The sequence below is a fragment of the Chelonoidis abingdonii genome, chromosome 2, assembly GCF_003597395.2.
Source record: "Chelonoidis abingdonii isolate Lonesome George chromosome 2, CheloAbing_2.0, whole genome shotgun sequence".
NCBI lineage: Eukaryota > Metazoa > Chordata > Testudines > Testudinidae > Chelonoidis > Chelonoidis abingdonii.
The window spans coordinates 240,246,738-240,271,218 of record NC_133770.1 but is presented as its reverse complement, the minus strand read 5'-3'; the positions used below and the strand labels follow the sequence as shown (position 1 = coordinate 240,271,218).

Here is a 24,481-nt window from a genome sequence, read left to right as displayed (position 1 = left end):
ACGTGGGAAGCACTCGCCAGTACCTATACCCATATCTAAGTTAACATTTAAGTACTCGTTCTTGGTTCATAGAGTGCCTTATTCTGGCTGACACAGAACATGTTCCTTATTATTCCTAACCTGACATTAGACAGCCTATCACAAGGAGTAACATTATCTGAAAGTTATTTCTATTTATTTATGCTGAAAGTGCAGGATCACAAAAGTTAACATAAAAGACTATTCCACAATATACTATTCTTAACAGGGTTTTCCAAGAGCACTATATAATGCATGTAAGCTAAAGCTCATGCACAAACGCTACAGGATCTTCTGTCAAGTCAGTTTAGTGTCACCAACAAAGAAACTAAATAGGTGTTGTATCATGATCAGTGGAACTGCAGTCAGAAGGCCATATACCTTGGAGGGACTGTTATTGAGCGGACACCAGGAAGACAGGGAATGGGTGGAGCTAGGCAGGAAGCCACTCAGCTACATGGACAAAGCAGTGCAGAGGGTTTACTAAAGTTCCACTTGTGCAGCTTAACCTGTGTTCTGTTTCACTTTTTGTGAATGAAACACGGTGGGAGCATTTGAGCTGTGAGTTCTCTGCAGTGCAGCAGGTGGCAGCATGAGCCATGGAACTCAATTTGATGCCCCCAAGAGCCCTGGATGTTGCATATCCAATTCTAGACCAGAGATGGACTCAGTGGAAGGAGGAGTTTGAGCTGGACACAGACCTGGCCATGCAAGAGGATGACAACAGCAGGAAAGCAAAACTGTTATTTTACCTTATTAGGGAACAAGGCAGAGAGATCTGAACCCCTCAGAAGCACCCCACTGCCTCAAGCCTCACAGCAGCCCTAGGAGCCCTGAGAAACTATTCCTTCCTAAAGCAAAACAAAACTGTGACACAACACAGATTTTTCACTAGAGACCAAGCCAAAGGGGAATGGCTATAGGGTGACCAGATGTCACTATTTTATAGGGACAGTCCCAATTTTGGGGGCTTTGTCTTACATAGGTGCCTTTTACCCCCCCCCCCATCCCCTGTCCTGATTTTTCACACTTGCTAGTTGGTCACTCTAAATGGCTAGATCCCTATATTTCTGCCTTATTCACAGTGGCTACTATGTGCAATTTTGAAGACTTGACAGACTTCCCGATTTGGGAAAAGACAGTCTGTGGCACTTGGGATCACCTCCTGAAAGAGTGGCTGCTCTGGAAAGGTGATCTCACATTAGACAGATGGGGAGCAGAAGCCTCAAGTGAAAGGATGAGAGCCCTAGGAGGCACAACAACTCCACAAGTACATGCAGTCAAGAACACAAGAGAGCAAGTAGCCAGGGTTCCATACACATAGTGAGGGGCACTAACTGTGGAAGACAGCATGAGCGAGTCAATGAGAAGTGCCACGCACTAGGACAACATTGCAAGGAATGTGGCAAGTTGAATCATTTTACCAATGTGTACAAGAGCAGAGGACGGTCCCAGAAACATTCAATAAGATATGTGTACAAGAGGGAGATGGCACATCAGACACTGTTGATAACATCATTATTCTCTCCTTGAGTCTGAGCGCATATTATGTTCAGGCTGTTGGACAAGATAGCAACAAGGGACAATGCCAACCTCCATGAATGCAAGAGTGTTAATTGGGAAACACTCTATGCAATTTCAGTTGGATAGCGAGGCCTCCTGCAATATGATCAAACATACCTTTCACAGAGAGCAGACACAATCTAATAACATACAATGTGAGATTAATGCTGTCCGTAGGAAAATATGACCTCATAATCACTAATCCAAAAAATAACAGATGATATCAGCAGAAGTTTGTGGTGGTGGATGATGATAAACACGATCGACTCCTCTTGGGGAATACAGCCATACAAGCCACAGGTCGGATCAGGTGCAGCATCAGAATTTTATAGCTAGAGTTCAAGAAGCAAAAAGAGAAATCCTGTGGACAATGGAGACCATTTTAAAAGTATATAGGGATGTTTTTAAAGGCAATGGGTGCCTCAAAGGAAAGCTTCAACAGGAAATGGACCCAGCAGTGGAACCTTTGAGTTTACCATGAAGGAAAATTCCAGTGGCACTATGTAATCCAGTACTCAAGGAGCATGAAAGTCTGCAGCGCAGGCATATCATAGCACCAGTAGAGGCCAGTACAGCCTGGGTAAGAAGCATGGCAATGATAAATAAGCCATCAGTGAAATTACATATCTGCATAGACCTAAAGCCACTGAACAAGGCATTGTCCCTTTATCCACTTCCCACAATTGATGACCTCTTGGTAGAACTTTCCAAAGCCAGAATCTTTGTAGTCTCTAATGTGAAGGATGAGTTTTGACACAGAAGGCTGGATAAGAGTCCAGTGTACTGACAACCTTTGCAACATCATTTTGTCCCTGCAGATGGCTGCGCCAGCCCCAGAGATGTTCCAGAGAAGACTCACCCAAGCACTGGAAAGGTTCCATGAAGTGAAAATAATTGCAGACGATATCCTCATTGTAGGTGAAGGGCAATGATATAGAACAGGGGTAGGCAACCTTTTAATGGAATTCACATCCAGTTGCAGTAATCGTTCATCTAATGATAGGCATGCAAGCAGTCAATTTTTAAGTTCCCCTTTTCTGGATGCCCACCCATCTCCACAGCAAATCCACATCTGTGAAACAGTCAGTCCACCTCAGGCATAAAGTACTTTTTATCCCTTTAATTTAGCCAGTTTAGAGCAAAAGAATCCATGCTACTGTATCTGGGAGTAAAAATACTTCTTTGACCAGAATTCAGAGATAACTGCCTCAATTCTGTACTGAAGCACAAAGAAATCCAAAGAAACGTTTTCATGAAGCAGTATTTGTATGATGCAGTTGAAACAACCCCCTATTTCTGCTGCTTATCTCATATCTGTTCAGTAGGTCTGAAAGGAGGATTTCAGATTTAGTTTTAATTGGATTTCAACACTCACTGAAGGACATTGTGAAGTTAATTAACTGGTTCACAGTTTATGAAGAATTTCCAAGAACGTGGAAAGATTACATTACTGAATCCAGCTGTTTTGTTTTATCATGACAATTACTGTGGACATTCAATTTTTTTCTAAACTAAAAGCAAGAATAATTTATTTGTTCATATTGAAAAAGGAAACTCAGAATCCTTGAAATATTTATTTTCTAACACTTCACTGTAATGAAAGTGTAGTAGAGACACCTTTACAGACAGCATATATTCACTCTGCTCTGTACCTGCTAAGTGTTAATAAAAGTCAGGAAAAAGATCAACAGTTTGTGTTATGTTCTCATGAGCACACAGCTAGCTGTATAAACTCCATTCCATCCACATGAGAATATATTTCACGGTGTTTTCTGCACAGAGTTATAATGCTGCTGGAAATAATCCTTTAAAAAGATAACATGAGAAAACTATTTGGTTAAAAGCTTATTTTTTTGAAGCAGAACTTAAAGAGACCTTGAGTATCAGCAATAAATATTAAGTAATCATCAGTTTTTATATTTTAATTAGCCACCTCCCCTTTATTCCCCCACAACTGGATGTAAAGAACAAAAATAAACAATGGATAGAGTACTGAGGGCATAAGCAGTAAACTTGACTACCTGCATTGGACGCCTGTATTTCCTGCAGGCTGTGACGTGGGCGATAACACTTGCATGAGTCTCTTTGCTGACATTAATTCCATTCACTTTAATTATGCACTGTCCAGGGTGGAGACCTGCTGCAGCTGCCACAGTTCCTTTAAAAACAATTGTGAAAGTTGCCAAATTCCATGCTAAAAGATCCCCTTTTAAACATACAGTCCAAGTGCTTCAATCTGCATATGTTATCTGCTATTATTGATTCTTGCTTATTGCTAGTACAATCAAGTTCTGAAGTCAGTGAGACTCTGCAAAGATTATGGGGTCCATGCTAGGGATCCCCCTTGTGGGGACCATATCATAATCCTGTAGAACAATTTACTGAAAAACTATTCAAAGCGAGCTACTACAAACCTCAGCTATATCAATTGAATTGTTATTGTCTTTGAATAAATTTCATCTGATAAAATAGTGCAGAACAAGATATCCTCTGTTGGTTTTGTTGTGTCTGATTGCAGAGTTCATGTAATACTTTATAGCTTATAAAAATAATATGTAGTGCATTATATCACTAAAAATAACATATTGCCAACAGCCCAGTACTGATGTATAACCCAACAATAACAAACCAGTGTGCATGTGAAATTAAGGAAATGTTATTTCAGTAAGGAAACAGATTTTGATTTTAAGCTTCTAGTGAGTTATTACTAAATTACTGTAAAAAAAATTTAAAAAAAAAAACCACCTTAATATTCTTCCTTTCATAGTCAAATTCTATTGTGAAACAAATTCTGAAAAATTGCTAGACACTACCAACTAACACTCATGGTCGGTTTGTTGCTAAATTTCCCCCAGCACCTAGCTGAAAATGCTGGGGAAGATTTGACTTTTGTAGTAAAACGGTAAAAAAAATCTGTAATTTGAAAATAACTATAACTATTCATTGTCCTAAGCCTTTGCTCTTTGATTATAGCAAATGTCTCTATTGATAAATAAAAATCAGAAGCTTTCTGACAACTCTCCTTATAATTCAAAGCAAGTATTAAAGCAGACCAGGAGTTTCTTGTCAAACAGTATGTGAAAAACCCAAGTCCAAGGGCATTTCTGTGTATTCAATTCTATTTTAATCTCTCTGCCATTTCATCTGTAATGGAAAATGCCTAGCTTCCAGCTTTAAAAAAAAACAACAGTCAATAGTTACTGGAATAGGAAATTTTATTAACTTTAATCATTATGAATAAAAATGCAGAATACTCTCTGAATAAAATAAAATATACATTCAATAATTTGTTTCTATAATAGAACGATAACCTTGAAAAAGTCCTGTGTACAGCAAAGGTAGTGTCAGTGTAAAATATCTTGCCAGCATGCCTCAGATCTATTCTAGAGGGACTGGCTCTTGGAGTTTTAAGTTAGTTTGGTCTCCAGGCATATTCCATTCTTTTATCCTCTGTTGAGATTACCAACAAAAGATGCCAATGAAGAATAAACATGTTGCCCCCAGGCTGATACAAAATATTTGGGGCCCTCCTGCACAGTTGAGGGGCTGGCAAATAGAAAAATCATATACTGACTTGCAAACTGTCTGAATTTGATAAGGAATGTATTGAAAAAATAAATTTGGAATCCCATACTATGATTTTTAACAATCACTTTTTACAGACTATAGCTGCACTTTAAATTAAGTTACTAGAGTAAAGTGTCTTGAAATAACACCAAAATCAGCTAATCTGGTTCCAACAAATATCTAGATTTAGAGACAAAGCTTAAACAAATCCCATTAAATAATATCCTTCAAGACTGCAAAAATGTTATTCAGACTCCAGAAAAACCATGGTCACAGTTCCTTCAGGAAAGCATTTAAGCACATGCTTAAGTGCATCCATGTTCAGCAATTCACTTAAGCATGTGCTTATGTGCCATCAAGATCAATGGGACTAAAATATTTGCTTAAATGCTTTGATGAACAAAGATGGACAGCTGAACTGAGACCCAGGTGTGGAAGTAATTAACAGACTGGTGTGTATTAGACCCTATGCTCTTGAAGACCTGGTTTTTCTGGCACCACAGCTCAGGTCAAAATTGACTGGTTCTTTCAACTGGTTGCTTTGCCAAACATAATCATACTGCTTGGTTTAAGGCTTCTCAGTTACAGGGGGGTAAATTGCCACAGCATAGGCTAAAAATATGGTTTTAATGAGCTCTGCATTTCACAATACACAACAGATTGTTTACTGTAGTCAGCGATAGGGGCTCCTCATCAGTGTCAGAACAGCAATCCAGAGTATATTGGGTTAAAGAGTTGGCAAATGTTTGGCAATCATGTCACAGAAAGGACATAAAACACTATATAGAGCAAACATCTGTAGTTAGTAAAATGGTCTAAGTCACTGGAGCCCAGAGCTGTATGAAAGGATTTGTCCAGACTGCACATATGTTCTCAAAAGGGTTTTCAGATGAGTCAGACCATAAATGTGTAATTTAATAACTAAGTAGCCTTCAGAACGTTGCTTCCAAATGCCATTTACTGGATCAATTACTTTTGCATTTAATAATTATTCCTGAATCTGTAAAGGATATTTGACCTTAAAACCTATGTAAGTGTTACTGAAAGAACTACGGTAATTTAAATATTTGTAAAAACCAACAAAAGACAGTCTAAATTTTAGCCAAATTAGCATATTCATAAGACAGTATTTTGAATGACTACCTATTTACCATTTGTTATGCTTGTAACAAAATAACATTCTGCAGATTTTTTGAGGGTAAAACAATTAAAAATCTTATTAGGAAGTTTGAGTTAATGGTGTTTGTCTCAACAGGAAAGAATATGTAAACTGAAATTACAATTGTAAGTGTGATCGACCTCAACCAGGCCTAATAAGAAGTTAGGCAGATGATTACCATGATCGCATTCTGCTCCTGTTTCTTACCTCTTCCAACAGCATGGACAACCGATGGACCAAAGCCCCGGATTTGGAATCCAAGCCCATCTGCAGAGTCAGGGATCTTCACTGTCCTAATACCAACAGAGACTCAAGATCAAATATCAGATGTTGATATTTTGTTCTTTAAAGTAAAGATTGGTCACAGTGGGAAAAGTAACAGGTAGTAAAAATCTGCTTAAACTCCTCCCTGTTATTTCTCATAATTTTTAAAAATAAAAAGAGCTAAAGGAAAAGGAGAGACGGTTTGGCCAAAGCTATTTATCCATTTATATTCTATCTTATAGTGCTCATCACCTACTACTTGAGCATTTCACATATAGAATGATTTTACCATCACAATACCCATGAAAGCAGGAGAATATTATTCCATTTTACAAAGAGAACTCAGTAAAATAGAGATAAAGGCCTACATTTTCAAAAGTGTATCTTGATTTGGGGTTCATCTATTTTTGACCCCACATGAAACACTTTGAAGGGGCCTGGTTTTCAGACATTGCTGTTTTACATTCTTGCTGTATTTACGTCATGATGCTATCAAAAAATGAAAAATGTGTCAGTAAGGACTATAGGTTAAACTTTTTCATTTGATGTTCTTATAGACAATATTTGAAAAATTCAGAAAAATTGAAAAATTTCCCCCAAAATTCCAGTTTTAAGAAAAGGGCAAATTTGAATGCAAATTTCATTCTTAATTTCATTCATTATGAATAACAGAGAAACCTACAGAGAAATACAAATAGGAGCAAAAAAAGATAGAGGACTGATCATGATGCTCTTATTCAGTAAGAACATCAAAACTTGGCCCAGAGATAATAGCATGATGAGACTGTAAGACTAAATAATTGAACTGTTATAAGAAAGGTAATTCCATTTAATGGAAAATTTCAATATTTCAAATTGGTTTTGTTCCAATTTGGAACCAAAACCAATAATTTCAAAATTCTGGGCAGAGCTACAGACTGTGGAAGCCCTGGACTCCCCAGCTCACAGGTATCCCACCTGGTGGACTGCCCTAGAGCCACAGACCTTGGTAGCCCTGAGATCCTCAACTCCTGAATAGTCTGACTGCTGGGCTCCTAAGGAGCTGTGAACTCTAGATACTTTGGGAGCCCAGGCTGCTGAGGAGCTGAGAACCTGGAATCCAGAGCTCCCAAGTTCTCAGCTCCCCATCAGTCCATTAGACAGGCTACCGTGGGGCTAGGAAACCTGGCAGGGTTCTGTTGGAACTTTGTCAGAACAGAACTGTTTCCAGAGAACATTTCAATTTTGATGAAGCAGCAAATTCCAGTGAAAAAATATACTCTCCCTTAGGCTTCAGAGACCAAGCTCCAGCCCAACTAGTGAGAGCTCCACAAGACCAAATCTGTCAACCAGCGCCGGGAGTTTTGCTACTGTGGGCTGTGTAGATATACCCTTAGGCACTATGGTAATAAACAATAATAATAATTTTGAGAATTGGAAAGAGATAAATGTAATTTTAAAATACGTTCACACAATATGGTAAAAAAAAATCTTCCTTCAAATATAGCGCGGAGTATAAATCAGCTTCATTACTTCGCTTCTTGTTTATAGCAGGGGAAGCTGAAAATATGGTTGGCACTTGGAGACAATTATAGGCAGATCATGAATCCAAAACCTTTTTGCATCCCAGGCATCTCTCTAAAAACTGATGTATTTTACAAATAGATTTTTAAAGACTGTTGGATATTAACTAAAGCTGGGGAAAACTCAATGGTCTCACTCTGTAAAATTTCCACACAAAATGCATTATATAAGCATCTCTCCCTACTTCATACACACACTCTGGGGGAAACTATGTAAGACAGGAGTCTTGTAGAACTCATTAGTTTAAGCTGGCTTTGTGTTGTGGACAAAAGCTGAGACATATTCATTTTCACTTAGGACTTCTATCAAGATTTGAACTGAGGTCTACACAGGTGAAGGCCAAAGCACTGACCCAGTGCACCAACTAGCCTGCAAATGTTAAGTTTTTCTAATTTTACCAATGTAGGACTCAATCCAGAAGTTTCTGTTCACAAGTAGTTCCACTGATTTCAACTGGAGCTTTTCCTGAATAAGGAATTCAGGATCAAGCCTCTCCCTAGCAGTACTATTTTACCAGAGATTGGTAAATTTTGCAATTAACCACAACTCATTCTTGAGAACATTCATAACACATGCTAAGACAAACAGTAATCAATCCTATAGTCTCCCCTCACTAGTCACTGGATAAAGTTCTCTTAGATATAGGATACCCAACCTTGAATGCAAAAAACTGCTTTCAGACATGAAGCCTTAAATATTGGACAGAAAGCCTGATGAAAACTTAATGAAAAAGCTGTTTATTATATTTGCTATATATAGTATATTGCACTTTAAATTTGGCTCTTAATAGAGAGGCTTTTACCTTGCAGACTGTGCCAGAAAAGGGAAGCAATAAATACATTTTTTAAAACAAGAAACAAAAGGGAAGAAACCAAAGGTTAGCACAAACCCATAAATACATATACAAATTATTACAAAGATGTAGAGGTACATTGTGCCTTCAGACACAGCCCCAAACAAAAGGCAATGTGTAAAATGCATCATCTCAAGAGTACATCCAGAGAGTCACTCCTCTAGGGCACAATTCTTCCCTTGCTTTCCACCTTACTTTGTGTGGGTTTTTATTAGCTGGGACATCCCAGTGCCAGGATGCCCCTCCCTGTTCACCTGCTCTGGGGTGTGGATGGGAGGACAATTCTCTTTTCTTCCAGTGCAGATGCATGCTACAGTTAGCTTGTGCATGTGTGTAAGGGCGGGGGGTGGGGTGAGGTGGGGTTGTTATGATGACCCCTATTCTGTGCAGCCATGTAGTCCAAGTCACAATCTAGTCCTTAGTGTAATTTTGGGCCTGATTCACTGCTCTCTTAGGCTAGCGTAAAGTAGGAGTAACACCATTAAATTTACTGCACCTATGTGATATAAGTAAGGGGGTTAAATCAGACCTTTCATTCCTCTGTTTCTGTTGAACACGTGTATTTAAGGCTTAGGCACAGAGGAAAAGAGCTGAAGAAGTTGCACAGTAAACAAGCACTCCTTACTTCTTTTACATAAAGGGGATACCAGGCATGTAAGAATCGTCAAAAACATTGTATTGCGAGGAGTCTATAAAGATCTTGAGGGGGTTACTTTTTAATCCTATGTACTTTATTTGTAGAACCAGAACAGGAATGCAAAACACTCATTAGATCATTGAGTCTAACCCAGGTGAGGTCAGGATATAGTCCCTAGACAGAGGAAGTTTATTAAAAACAGAATGTCAGCTAAGTGGGTCAAAATTGCCTATATATTCTTCATTTATACTTGTGGTGTCTACGTGTATTTAAAATGACAGACTTCAACATCAAAAGTGACTGATGTTTTCCCTTTGCTGTTGTTGGCAGATAAATGTAATACAGATAAATTGAAAGCAGATTGATTAGATGTGGGGCCTGGCATGCTGATATTGTATCAATCATTTTATTATTCAAGAACAATACTTTTGCTTGCTCAGATAAGTGTATATGGGCCACTTAAGTAATTTAAATAACCTCTCAGCAATAGTACACCTTATCCCAATAATGCAATAACATTAACTCAATGCGGTCATTCCTGTTTACTATCTAGACATTTGCCTTCTAGAATTCACTTCAGTTATTTTTTAAATGCCCAAAACAGGAAGCGCAACTTACTCCCTTGGTTTTGTGCTCACAAGTACCCTGAGGGGCCTTCTGCTGTTTAAGCATGCTTTCAGGAAGCAATCCACTTCGTTGAAGGGTCTCAAAAAAACTAGGTCACCATTAATGGCAAATATCTTCTTCCCAACTTCCAGGCCTGCCATCTAAGTGAGGGGGGGAAAAAAACAACACTTGAGCATTTTGCTTTGCTTTGTTCTTGTTAGGTTTGGTTTTTATAACCAACATTGTATTGATTTTGTCTGCCTATAGACAAGTCCATTAGGAGTCAGTGATATAGACATTCTTTTTAGTCTCCTCCACACAGCATGCACAAAACAGCCCTAAACTATACCTGGCAAAATGTGGGTTGTAAACTCCAAATTTCAAAAGCATTTAGCATAAAGGGCCCTAATCTTGACTGGGCCCTTTGGACTCTGCTGCAGTACAAATCAATAGTCTTAATTATTAATATAATGTAGATAATGTGACCGCCCTTATTGGGCCAACTTTTATTAATGCCATGTTAACTAACTTCCCTACCTGTTGTTCTCTAAAGAAACTGAAACTTACTTTCAAATACAGAGGCTTGCTGCATATTTTAAGAAATATGTGAATACTTCATAAATTACAAAAACAAACCATGAACTCAAAAGTTTTGAGTTTCACACCTTTGAGTGAGGTATACAACATGTCAGGTCAAAGAGAGCCTTTAAATTATTGGAGTACTTGTGGCTCCTTAGAGACTGACAAATTTATTTCAGCATAAACTTTCATGGGCTACAGCTCTGTAGCCCAGGAAAGCTTACATTGAAATAAATTTGTTAGTTTATAGGTGCAGGGGCGGCTGTAGGCATTTTGCCGCCCCAAGCACGGCAGGCAGGGCTTGGCGTGCTGGGGCCTGGAGCCGTCCCTGCTAACGTGCCACAAGTACTCCTGTTCTTTTTGCGGATACAGACTAACACGGCTACTATTCTGAAACCTTTAAATTATTGGCCAACTAGAGAAGAAACTACCTCCAGCTAGAATGTTGCAGGATGCAGGGCCGCCCGGGGGGGGAGGGAGGGGGCAAGTGGGACAATTTGCCCCAGGCCCTGGGCCCTGCAGGGGCCCCCACGAGAATATAGTATTCTATAGCATTGCAACTTCTTTTTATGGAAGGGGCCCTCAAAATTGCTTTGCCTCAGGCCCCCTGAATCCTCTGGGCAGTCCTGGCAGGATGTACAGAGCTGCTGAAGGCATCCTCCAAGTCTTATTGCCACTTGAGAACAGGGCAGTACTAAACAGTTGACAAAACAAATGGAATTACAGAAAGATAACAGAGCTGGACTCAGGCTGGATATAACTCTATGGTTGCACTATACCACTTATTTGTTGTGTCTCCTTTAGGGCTGTCGATTAATCCGTTAACTCATGCGATTAACTCAAAAAAATTAACTGCAATTAAAAAAATTAATCATGATTAATCACACTGTTAAACAACAGAATACCAATTGAAATTTATTAAATATTTTTGGATGTTTTTCTACATTTTCAAATATATTGATTTCTATTACAACACAGAATACAAAGTGTATAGTGCTCACTTTATATTATTATTTTTTATTATAAATATTTGCACTGTAAAAATGATAAAAGAAATAGCATTTTTCACTTCACCTCATAAAAGTATTGTAGTGCAATCTCTTTATTGTGAAACTGTAACTTCCAAATGTAGATTTTTTTTTTACATAACTGCACTCAAAAACAAAATAATGTAAAACTCTAGAGCCTACAAGTCCACTCAATTCTACTTCTTGTTCAGCCAAATGCTAAGACAAACAAGTTTGTTTACATTTACGGGAGATACTGCTGCCTGCTTCTTATTTACATTGTCACCTGAAAGTGAGAACAGGCATTCACATGGCACTTTTGTAGCCAGTGTTGCAAGGTATTTACGTGCCAGATATGCTAAACATTCATATACCCCTTCACGCTTTGGCCGCCATTCCAGAAGACATGATTCCATGCAGATGATGCTCATTAAAAAAAAAATGTGTTAATTAAATTTGTGACTGAACTCCTTGGGGGAGACCTCTATGTCTCCTGTTCTATTTTACCCACATTCTGCCATGTATTTCATGTTATAGCAGTCTCACATGATGACGCAGCACATGTTCATTTTAAGAACACTTTCACAGCAGATTTGACAAAATGCAAAGAAGATACCAATGTGAGATTTCTAAGGATAGATATAGCACTCAACCCAAGGTTTAAGAATCTAAGGTGCCATTCAAAATCTGAAAGGAACTAGGTGTGGAGAATGCTTCAGATGTTTAAAAAAAGCAACACTCTGATGAGGAAAAAACAGAACCCGAACGATCAAAACAGAAAATCAACCTTCTGCTGGTGGCATCTGACTCAGATCATGAAAATGAACACGCATTGGTCCGCTCTGCTTTGGATCGTTATTGAGCAGACCCCATCGTCAGCATGGATACATGTCTTCTGGAATGGTGATTGAAGCATGAAGGGATATATGAATTTTAGTGCTTCTGAGATGTAACTATCTTGCGATGCCGACTACAACAATGCCATGCAAAAGCCTGTGCTCACTTTCAGGTGACATTGTAAACAAGACATGGGCTGCATTATCTCCTGCAAATTGTAACCAAATTTGTTTGTCTGAGCAATTGACTGAAGTAGAACTGAGGGGACTTGGGTTCTAAAGTTTTACATTGTTTTATTTTTGAATGCAGGGGTTTTTTGTACATAATTCTACATTTGTAAGTTCAACTTTCATTATAAAGAGATTGTACTACATTACTTGTATTAGGTTGTAATAAAAAATAAATACAAAATGAGCACTGTACACTTTGTATTCTGTGTTCTAATTGAAATCAATATATTTGAAAATGTAGAAAAACATCCAAACATATTTAAATAAAGGTTTTTTTTATTGTTTAACAGTGTGATTAATTGTGCGATTAAAAAAATGTATCACACAATCAATCACAATTAATTTTTTTAATCGCTTGACAGCCCTAGTCTCCTTTTATCCTAATCCCTATCCCACAGTGAGATATAAAGGCCTTTAAAACCAGCTCTAAAAATCTCCTTTGTAAAATAAAATCTCAGATAGCACATTTTACTGTCACGCTTCTCTGTACAAGTATAGTAAGTCCGGTTCATGTCAATGTGAACTTTGTATATACACCACAGAGGTCTATCTGAAGCAATGCTAATGTAAACACAAGCCCTTTAACTTACTCGTTCAGCATCTCAAACTCTATATTTTACATTATTACAAATAAAAACCATAAAAGCCTTGACACACAACACATTTATGGGAAACAAATCAAATCTATGTCTGCAAAGTAACACATGTTTTATTTTCATTCATCACATTTTCTTCTAACAGTACTTCCGCCACTCATGAATAATGATGCCATTGTACTCTATGTACCATATGAAAATAAATATATTTATAATTTATGTATTGTATCTCTAAGTTCATATATTGGAAATCATAAGTAAGAATAAAATGATAGTAATAGCAACAGTCATAGCTCAGTTATAAACAAAAATGATAAAAACAATTAAAAACAACACTTTTTTCTTTGAAAAAACAGACAAATTAAAACACTACATTATCTTAAATTTTCAAAACTGTATATCAAAATACAGCTGTCAGTGTACATTTGTAAACATTACCATAAAACAAAGCCAAATGTCAGACTATATATTAGTATACGTTACCTCAGCATTTGACCCTTTCTCCACTAATTTAATAATTGGTAATTTGTTTTTGTCTTCTAAACCAAAACCATAGCTGCCTTCATTAGATTTAATCTGAAAAATAAAAATAAAATTACACAATTTGCCTTTCCATTAAACAATAATGCATGGTGTTTATTTAACATTATTGAATCCTATTTATTGCTTGCCAATTATCATTCAATTTGTTTACTTACCAATAGTGACTTGGCTATGACATTTTCCACTACTTTTAAATCATGTTTCATAAGCCTGTGCTTCATATTTGATCCTTCCATTTCTTCATCCGCAAAAAAGCGAAAAAGAAGTGGCTCATCCTTAAATTCACTTTTTTCTAAGACTTTATGATACAAAATACAAAGATTAATCCTTTCATTATGAATTCCCAAATACATGTTTTAAAAACAATTAAATATTGATGAAGTGCTTACACAGATTAAATGCAACAAAGCTATTTTTGAGTTAATTCTACACTAGAGGAGTTCGAATTTTCATAATAAATTACACTTTCTAACTGTATATTTTCAAATGAATAAAAAAATCTTAAATAATGGCTGAAGGGCAGTTGAAGCCTCCCCTCTTCCACTTCTCCAAGTTTCTCTAAAATGCTGTTGGGGAAATCACCTTTTCCATTGCTTCTATCAGAAGACCCATCCCTTGAATCTTTTTATTGGCTTCTAGTCTCTGATGGCATCAGATTTAACCCCCTTGTCATCAACTTCAAAACCCTACATATATCTCTGCTCTTATTCCTCTTTTTTCCTCTTCTTACTCTATACAATCCTCCTGATATTCTTGTCTTCCTCTTCCCTTGGGCAATCTCTCCTACTCTCTGCTTCAAACTTGGTCACGCTCCTCCAATACTCACCTCTTTCTCATTCAGCAAATGCCTCTTTTCTTTAATTATTCTTTAGAATTTCACTTCTTATAGCAATCCCTCCTACTTTCTTCTCACTTTCGTTCCCACATTCTCTCTTTACTGATCTCTTGTGCCGTGTCTGGTATTTTTGCATTAGTGTTGTCTTATAGAAACTGTGAATGCATCTGGGCAGGAATCATGTCTTTGTCAGGATCCTGGCCAAGGGAAGCACAACTAATGGCAGAAGCTTGGGATTCCAAAACTGACACCAGGGGTCAGAGCCAGTAATAGGGTCAAGAGTCAAGCTGAGGGGCTTATACAGGGACAAGGAGTCAATCAGGGATCACTAAGACCACTGTCAGCCAGATTCCTTGAGGCAGAATGTTCCATGGCATTGAACCTCAGTGGATTGAGGGTCACAAAAAGTATCCCAGTTATAGCAGCTGCTGGGTGGCAGTGTAGGGGTGTTGGCTGCTTAATAATCCTCCAGGCCTGAGTTCAAGTCCTGTTGATCCTGATATTACTATAGCACCTCCCGTTGGGGGCACCCTGGTGGAATATATAATCAGCCCTTGATATAAAGCAAACAATCCCACAATGGGTGTTGTTCCTTACTTACTGATTCAAGGTCGCTGGGGAGGGGCCTCTGTCATAAGTAGATAGGTAAGGGTTAATTTTCTTTTACCTGTAAAGGGTGAACAAACGGGGAACCAAATACCTGACCAGAGGACCAATCAGAAACCTGGATTTTTTTTAAAGTCTGGGAGGGAACTGGAAACTCGGGGTCTTTTTGTTTTCCTCGGCTGTGAGTAAACAAGCTTTTCTTCTAACTCCATCTTCTTTCAAATATCTAACTAACCTCTGTGAGTACAAAAGGGGGAACAAAGTAATGCGGCTGTGATGTCTTTGATTTGTATTACATGGGTGTTGAATTGCCCTGAGACTGGTTTAATTGGGCTATCTTTAAAATCAGACTGTTTATTCCTATTTTCTTATAAATCATATATCCTGTAATTGGGTTTCTTAATGCAGTATATATTGTTCTGTAATTTTCTTATCTTTTTAATATAAAGTTTCTTTTTTAAGAAACTTGTGGGAGTTTCTTTTCCTAGTGAGGCAAGGGGAGAGGAATTCTGTGCCCCAAGCTTCTGTTATATCGATGACAGGCTAGAGGGGGAGGGGAAAAGCCCAAGCTCCTGTGTCCTTAACTTTTCCTATTGTCCAGGGCGGGAAAGGCTACGGGACAAAGGGAGGGGTGCATCTCTTGTGTGAGCTGACTAGTTTGAATATATAGCCTCGGGGAAGCTAGATGCCATCTCTGTTGTATTCAAAGGGAATAGGACAGCATCGCACCGGCTAACCCAGGAAAGGGGGGGAAGCTGGGGGATGAGATAGAGGAGACCCAGGGGCTCTGGGTCTTGGAGGGGTCCCCCAAGGAAAGGTTTGGGGAACCCGAGGGGGCCAAAACCCTGGAAAACTTCGGCTGGTGGCAGCGAAATAAGATCCAAGCTGGGTATAAGCTTGGGGGACGTTCACAGTAAGCACCCAGATTTTGTACGCACAGGTCCAGATCTGGGACAGACGTTTACCACAGCCTCTCCTTCATAGTTGAATGGATTAGGGATAGGTGGTCCTGGGGAATGGTAGCATCCAGGAAATTATGGGGCCTGAGGATGTGTGGTGACTCAATGTGGGGAGTAGTTGTGGTCAGGGAGGTATTCCCCTTTTCAGGACAGGGCATCGGCTGCCTTGTTCTGGGCTCCTGGGTGATAGTAAAATTAAAGCATGTGAAGAACAATGCCCATCAAAGCTGTCTTTGGTTCAGCTCCTTACCCTTCTGAGATACTCCAAGTTTTTATGATATGTATATATCTTCGAGGTGGCGGTACCATTCCCCAAAGGTGGCTTTGATTGATAGAGCCTTCTTATCTAAAATCTCATAATTTTGTTCTGCCAGTGTGAGTTTATCAGAGTAATAGGCACAAGGGAGCAGGTGTTGTTGGGAGCCAGATCTTTGGGAAAGTATTGCACCAATTGCAACATTAGATGTGTCGGTTTCAACAATACAGATCTGCATTGGACTGGGATGAATCAGGGTTGGAGCACTACTGAAGGCCATCTTGAACTGGTTGAATGCCCATTGACCAGGTGAAGGGGGTTTGTTTGCAGAGAAGCTTCTTCTATGGACTATCTGTAGAGCCCTCCGTGGATACAAAATTTGTATATGCATCTGATGATACACAAACATGGTCTGCAGATAGCCACAGATATAAAGCAGATATCTGCAGATTTGCAGGGCTCTAGCTATCTGATCCTAAAATCAAGGAATGAAGTGCCTACAAATATGAGTGAACTCCAGGAAGCATTGAAGCTCCATGATGTTCCAGAGGGCTGCCCAGGTCCAAACAGCATCCACCTTTCTGGAGTCAATTCAGAAGCCCTTACTGGACAAGATGTATCCCAATAACTCCATGGAGTGCTAGTTGAAGCCGCACTTCTCAAGATCTGCACATATGCCATGTCAGTGGAGCCGATCCAGAACTGACCAGGCGTGTTGAGTGTGCTGCTCAGGGCTCTCTGAGAAGATAAATATATGGTCAAGATAGACTATTACTCCTGGATCTAGAATATCATGAAATCTCATTTGCAAAGTGCTGGAATGCTGTTGAAAGATTGAGTGGCATTACCAAATATTTGTAGTGGCTGTACTGGATTCAAAAGGCAATTTTCCACTAATCCCCTGCATAGAGCCACACCAGGTTATAGGCTTCATGCAGGTCAAGCTTGGTAAATTCCTGGGCTGCTGTTACAGAGTCCAATAATTCCAACATGAGTAGGAGAGGGTACCAGTTTATGATGGTTACCTGGTTAAGGGACCAGTAATCCACACACAAAAGCAGAGTCCCATCTTTCTTTTCAGCAAAAAGAACTCAGGCCCCAGCAGAGGAAGTGAAAGGATGGATAAATTCTCCTGGAGATAGGATCGAAAAGCGGTCAGCTCTGGCTCTGACATTACATAGATGAAGTCAAAAGGTATCTTGGCTCCAGGTTCCAGCTCAATCAAACAGTCATAGTCAAGCTGGAGTGGGAGAGCAGCCACATTCTTTTTCTCAAAAACATCCACATTGTCATGGTACTTGGCAGATAGGAGTTGGCTCTAATGGGGGTCCCTGCTGGGCCACAACCTAAGCCTATGGACTCCTCAGCAGCATCCTGAACTCAGGATAGAGAGGTGCATCAAGACTCATCTGATGGTGCATGCAGGCAAAGTTGCTGACAGAATTCAGTGCGGAAACTGACTTTCTGCTCACACCAAAGGACATGCAGGTTATGAGTGGCCATCCATGAGATGCTGAGAATTATGAGGAAGTGTAGTGAGTGAATCACTCCAAACCAGAGGATCTCTCTATGGTCCTGGATAATGACTTCCAGGGATACCGTTTCCAGTACTACTGGGCCTTAGGACAGGAGCAAGCCATCCATAGTTTCTAAAAGGTGAGGAGCCATTTTTGTTGCAGTGGGATGCCTAAGGCTTGTGCCATATCAGCGGCTATAAAACTATCCACAACCCCAGAGTCCACAAGCACCTACTAGGGGATATTTTTAAGGTTGTCCCTGCGACATGCAAGGACACCTGGAGTTGCAAGTGCTGGGCTCATCATGCCTTGGACATGCTTCAGTAAGAAGTGGGGGCAGCTTGGGAATGGATATCCCTTGGTCCAACCAGCTGGGCAGCTGGCAAGTGTGTCCAGATTCTCCACAGTAGAAACACAAGCCATAGCATCAGTGGTAATCCCTCTCCTCAAGATCATATGATGGACTGCATCAATTTGCATAGGTTCTGGGACTGGGCCACAGATGGGTACTGGAATACATCCTCTCTTTATTTCAATCATGCAGCCTATTGTCAATGCATATACCAAGACTGATGAAGGCATCTAGATGACACAGGGTTTCCATGAGAACTAGTTCATCCTTGATCCCTTCTACCAATTCTGATGCAGATTAAATGAGCTAGGCAGCTTCATTCCATTCTGTATTGGAGATGAGTTGCCTAAAGTGGGTAGCTTAGGAGGCAACCGATTCTTGCCCTTGCCATAGTTTTCATGGGGCTGCTTCCATCAAGTGAGCATGGTGGGGGTTGTCAAAAACAGAGAAGTGTTGGGCTCTGTTGGTCCATTAGGAGTGAAGCCCACTCCAGCACCTCTCCCATCAGGAGACTAATTATGAGTCCTACTTTAGCCTGGTCAATGGAGTAGAACTGTAGGTTGAGCAGGAACAGCAGGTGCCATTGGTTGAGGAAAGCCCGACATTTTTACGGTCTCCATTGTAATGCTCTGGGATGGGGACTGTTGGACCACAGTCCGGGCACCCTGTGGCACAGTGTTCTAGTCCCACAACCCGGTGTCTGCTCTCACAATAGCTAGTTCTTGGTGGTGTACTGTGTCAGCTGGGCCTATAATAGTGTTTTCATCGAGTAGCTGGAGGATCTGCACTCACAGAGTCTGGTTCTCAGATGAGAGCTGCACTACTTGTGTCTGCAACATGAGAAGTTCCTCCTGCGGGCAGGGGCGGCTCCAGGCATCAGAGCAGCAAGCGCGTGCCTGGGGCGGCAAACTGTGGGGGGCGGTCTGTCGGTCGCTGTGAGGGCAGCAGTCAGGCAGCCTTCAGCAGCATGCCTGCGAGAGATCCGTCAGTCCCTGGCTTCAGCTGCAATTCGGTGGCAGGTACGCTGAAGGCGCGGGACCGGCAGATCACCCGCACAAATGCCGCCGAATCTGCATGACCAGCAGACCTCCCACAGATGTGCCACCTAAGGCCTCCTGACTGCTGTGCTTGGAGCAGCAAAAAACATAAAGCTGCCCCTCCCTGCAGGCTGACAACCTGTCCAGGTGGTCTAGTGCCCATTGAGACAATCTAAGCAGGGGACAACCCACTGCCTCCATGTCCTACAGCGACAGCTTTCTACATGGGTTAGTGGTAGTCCAGGATCCTGGGCAAAAAGGAGGCAGGATTAGTAGCAGGAGATTGGGATTCTGGAACTGAAGCCAGGGGTGAGCGCCAATATCAGGGTCCAAGAGTCATACTGAGTCTCAAGATGGAGTCAGAGTCAGGAGTTAAGCTGAGGAACAGAGACAGAGCCAGGAATCAGGCTGAGGGTCAATACCAGGAATCAGGATACGTGTTGGGGTTTTAGGAGTCAATCAGGAGTCAGAATCCAAATAAGAGCTGAGATTACTACCTGGAGTTCAGAAACAGAGCAGCAGGGCAGTCATGGCAACTAGCTAGGGGTCCACATTGTTGCCTGGACACTTCCTGGTATGCCCCATGGGCTTATAGAGAGACAAGGAGCCAATTTGGGATCACTAAGACCACCATCAGTCCGATTCCCCAAGGTGGAACTTCCCATGGCATTGAACCTCTGGACTGTGGGTCACAGGAAGTGGCCAGGTTACAGTTGTTGCCAGGTGGTTGTGTGGGGATGTTGGTTGCCTGCTATCAAGTCCTGCTGATCCTTATAGTCTTACTCTATATTTGAACAGCAAGATTATTTTTTACCACTGTCTAAGTGGTTATTAGTAAATAATCCACCATAAATCTTTCAAAAAGATTGAAAAAAGACTGAAAGCCCCACTCCACACTTGTATGTATTCTTCCCTACACTATTAACTTAATCTAAAATAATACAAGAAAAACCTAGTTAAACATCTTTTTTTTTAAATTTCCAGACAACTCCCTCTTTTCAGGTACACATTGAAATGATTTACTGATTTTACCTTTGCCCTTTTCTAATCTATTGGGGTGGTCCCTGTACCATCTGCCTGCTATGCAGAAGGAATTCAACAAACTGTGACTATTAGCTTGCATAGAATTTACTTACCATGGTGCATAAACCCATTGTCACAAAGTCCTACACTGAAGATCATCGCTTCTTCCCTGGTCCGACAATCCCCCTGTTAAACCATAATAAACACTATGTAATATAAGAGCATAAGAACATAAGAATGGCCAAACTGGCTCAGACCAATTATCCATCTAGCCCAGTATCCTGTTGTCTGACAGTGGCCAGTGCCAGATGCTTCAGAGGGAATGAACAGAACAGGGCAATTTATCAAGCAATCCATCCAGTCATTCACTCCCAGCCTCTGGAAGTCAGAGGTTTAGGGACACCCAGAGCATGGGATTGTGTCCCTGACAATCTTATCTAATAACCATTGATGGACCTGACCTCCATGAATTTAGCTAACTCTTTTTTAAACCCAGTTATACTTTTGGCCTTCACAACATCCCCTGGCAATGAGTTCCACAGATTGACTGCGTGTGATATGAAGAAGTACTTCTTCATGTTTATTTTACACTTGCTGTCTATTAATTTCATTGGTTAACCCCTGGTTCTTGTGTCATGTGAAGGGGTAACTAATACTTCCTTATTCACTTTTTCCACATCATTTATGATTTTTTAGACCTCTATCATATCCTCCCTTAGTCACATAAGAACATAAGAATGAACAATAATGAATAATAATTCAGAAAAATTGAACCTATTCTATCTTCATATCATACACAGAAATCACACTGGAAGAGTGGAGAGCTGTGCACAAAGATCATGGGCTGATTATGCTCCTAGATAACATGTTTTCCATCATCTCAGAGACGATTGCCTCCATTGTTACTAGCCACAACATTTTCTCATAAAATGGTGAATCTTTTTGTTAATATTACATTGTCTATATACAATGAGTATTATTGACAATCTTTAAAACTAAAGTTCATAAGAGATCCTCCGTTTTTTGAAACTTTTTCTGTTTCTAAAACTCATTTTGACAAGTTATCTTCTTCATTCAACGCATTGCCTACTTTATTTTCTATGCTCTTTCATCATCTTTGTGAACATATATGCTCACATCTATATTTAAATCTACTCAAAGAACCATGTTATCTTTTATTTATAATCCACATAACTTTCTGTTCCCAGGTATCCAACAAGTACCCCAGTGTTGAAAAGCAGGGGTTCTTAAATCTGCTCTGTCATGCTATTCCCAAAGAAAACACTCATCATTCTTTTCACATTCTGCAGCCCCTCCATAACAGGAGCACATAATAAGACTCCAGAAAAGCAGCAAAGTTAGGAAAATATTGGTACAACTTGATTCAACAAAGACGTTTTTCCTATTTTCTTCCAATACAAACCACAACTTTGCCTAAAACAAACTGAATTCCCTGGTTGTAAACTTCTCCCTGTTGCTTCCTTTTGTCTATTCAGTCAGTAATTTCCAGCTTCACACACCATTCATTTTAACTATATACATTATTACACAAAATGCTAGCATTTTGAAAGCAGCAAGAACCTAAGCAGCGTGAAAAATTGAAAGATCAATGTGCAACATAGGAAGATCAGCAACTGACCATGGACATCTGAATCTTGATGATTTACAGAATCAACAGGATATTTACATTAACTCTGTTCTAATAATTAGAACTTTAAAACAACGTATTTTCATTTTCTTCTGTGTGATAAATTACAACTTTCCATTTTAGGAAGCTAAATTCATAATGCAGAAAAGTATATCAACCCAGGGTAAACTTACCTGTGCAATTAGCCAGTCTATCAGTTTGTTAGCCATGACTACAGATTTATAGGTCCTCAGATGATAATCTTTATCCCTGTTTAAAAAAAAAAACAGAGGAAAAAATCCTATGTTTGATACACAAATTGACACAAGCATGATCTATGTCGTTTTTTAATAGTTTTCTGTACCTTAAAAATAGAACTTCAGAAGCTGCCCTGAGGTCTCAACTCCTTAGATGGAGCAAGCCAAAGCCTACAGTGTAGGTAGGAGTGGGGAGGAGGGCTGAACTTGTCCCTAGGTAGCCAACCATGTTCCCTGGGTGTAAGGATAGGCATCATGTTACAAGCATGGGAGTGATTCTCAAAGTGAGATATATAGTGCTAACATGAATGTGAGTGTGCTACGTATGTGGTAAGCCTCTGAGCATGCCCAGAATGAACTAGATTCTTCCAGAAGCCTGAGTAAACTGTACTGACAAACCTGATTCCTTCTTCCTTAGTGAAAATGACACTTGAGGCACTGTCTATACAAGGCAGCCTGGGACAGTACACAGTACTTTAAAGTGCTAGGTTGGAATCCCATCCTGCTGCTACTCTGGGTTTTGGGAGCAATCTCTCTACAATTTCTTCCCCACTAACACACCATCTGAAACACCAGCTAGGATTTGGCTCTGTGTTTGTATATAATAGCTACAATATTCAAATACATTTGTTCTAAATAAGTCACTAAGTACTTCACAGCTGGACTCACCTAATAACTGGAGTAAACAGACTATGAAGACGACAGTATAATCTTACACCCTGTTAAAGATATAGATATGTTTAAATCCACATTTACACTGAAGCAAATACCACTCAGCACATATTCTGACAATACCTATCCATTCAAAATAATGCAAATAACTTGTATTTTAAAAATGTCGAACAGAAAATGTGAACATTCATTTCATAGATATGTTTTCATGCACCAAAGTTATTTCTGAAGTGTAATAAGCCTCCAGATTACAAGACAAATAATATTTGTGACTAAATTATCATGGGCTTTTCTAAATAATCTTAGAAATCTGAGAGATATGTAAAGATGAGTTACATAACTTTAGCAAAGCATTAAAATATTTTTAACATACATTAGTTTAAAAGAAATATATGTTAAACTTTCACAGCTAAGATGACTTTCTGTGCAAATGAGGATTCCAAACAAACTGAATTACTAGAGAGGAGAACAGTGAAGTATATTTATGAATATTGCCAGAAAATCAAATTGAACACAACCCACTGTATCCACAAGGAAGCCATATAAAAATTAGATAAAAGCAGTTCAAAAGTTTTAAAACTTTTAATAAAGGGTTATATATACTTGGTTTCTAATGTTTTAATCACAAAATCCTCTTTAAAAGCATGTAATTATTCATAAACAGATTTAACAAAACAGCATTAAGATTATGGCACATGGTACAGTGGCCAAACAAAAGAAATGTAAAGTTTAGGCAGAAACTCTGCCATAGACTGCTGTATCTGCTAAGTCTGCATTGAGGGATACTCTTCATCTGAGACACTCTACATTAGGAAACATCTAACTGAAGAATCAGTGAAGCAGTTGTCCTAACTCAGAAGGCTGGGAGAAAACCTGAATGGTCCTAATTTTCCACTGGATTTGGACCACAGGATCACAAATTTAAAAACATCAAAGGGACTAAAGATGACTCTGTTGACTTTGTTTTATTCTTTCAATATATCCTTCGGTACAGTGTCAGGGTGGAGATCATACAACCTGCATGTTTCCATTAAAACATCAGGTGACTTTTGATAAGCCAATATACCCTTCACACACTAAAGGAATACCAAAAGCCACTCTGATACAAACAAAAAGAAATTTTGGTTTATACTCCCATACTCTTTCTTTTCACTGAATATAAGTGGATTGAAAAATACAGTAAACTACTGTTTCTACTCCAGTCATTCAAAAAGGTGGGCATTTTATCCTTTATATGTTTATGTAACATAGTAGCTCCTGGATAAAATCATTTTTAGAAACATATTTCTCAGTTTCTGTATTCAAAATATGGTTTGCA

At 39.5% G+C, this 24,481-nt stretch overlaps 1 protein-coding gene across 3 annotated transcripts in view; it reads right to left on the bottom strand.

Annotated features, from left to right (window-relative positions):
• PREX2 (phosphatidylinositol-3,4,5-trisphosphate dependent Rac exchange factor 2) overlaps positions 1-24,481 on the bottom strand; it is a 304,318-nt gene that overhangs the window by 121,302 nt on the left and 158,535 nt on the right. For all 3 annotated transcript variants that reach the window (XM_032805000.2, XM_032804996.1, XM_032804999.2), the window contains exons 13-20: positions 23,161-23,210; positions 22,429-22,504; positions 20,721-20,793; positions 14,178-14,320; positions 13,963-14,055; positions 10,243-10,391; positions 6,515-6,600; positions 3,603-3,739 (exon numbers count right to left, since the gene is read on the bottom strand). In XM_032805000.2, coding sequence (XP_032660891.1) covers positions 3,603-3,739; positions 6,515-6,600; positions 10,243-10,391; positions 13,963-14,055; positions 14,178-14,320; positions 20,721-20,793; positions 22,429-22,504; positions 23,161-23,210 — 807 coding nt within the window. The remainder of the gene's footprint in view (positions 1-3,602; positions 3,740-6,514; positions 6,601-10,242; positions 10,392-13,962; positions 14,056-14,177; positions 14,321-20,720; positions 20,794-22,428; positions 22,505-23,160; positions 23,211-24,481) is intronic.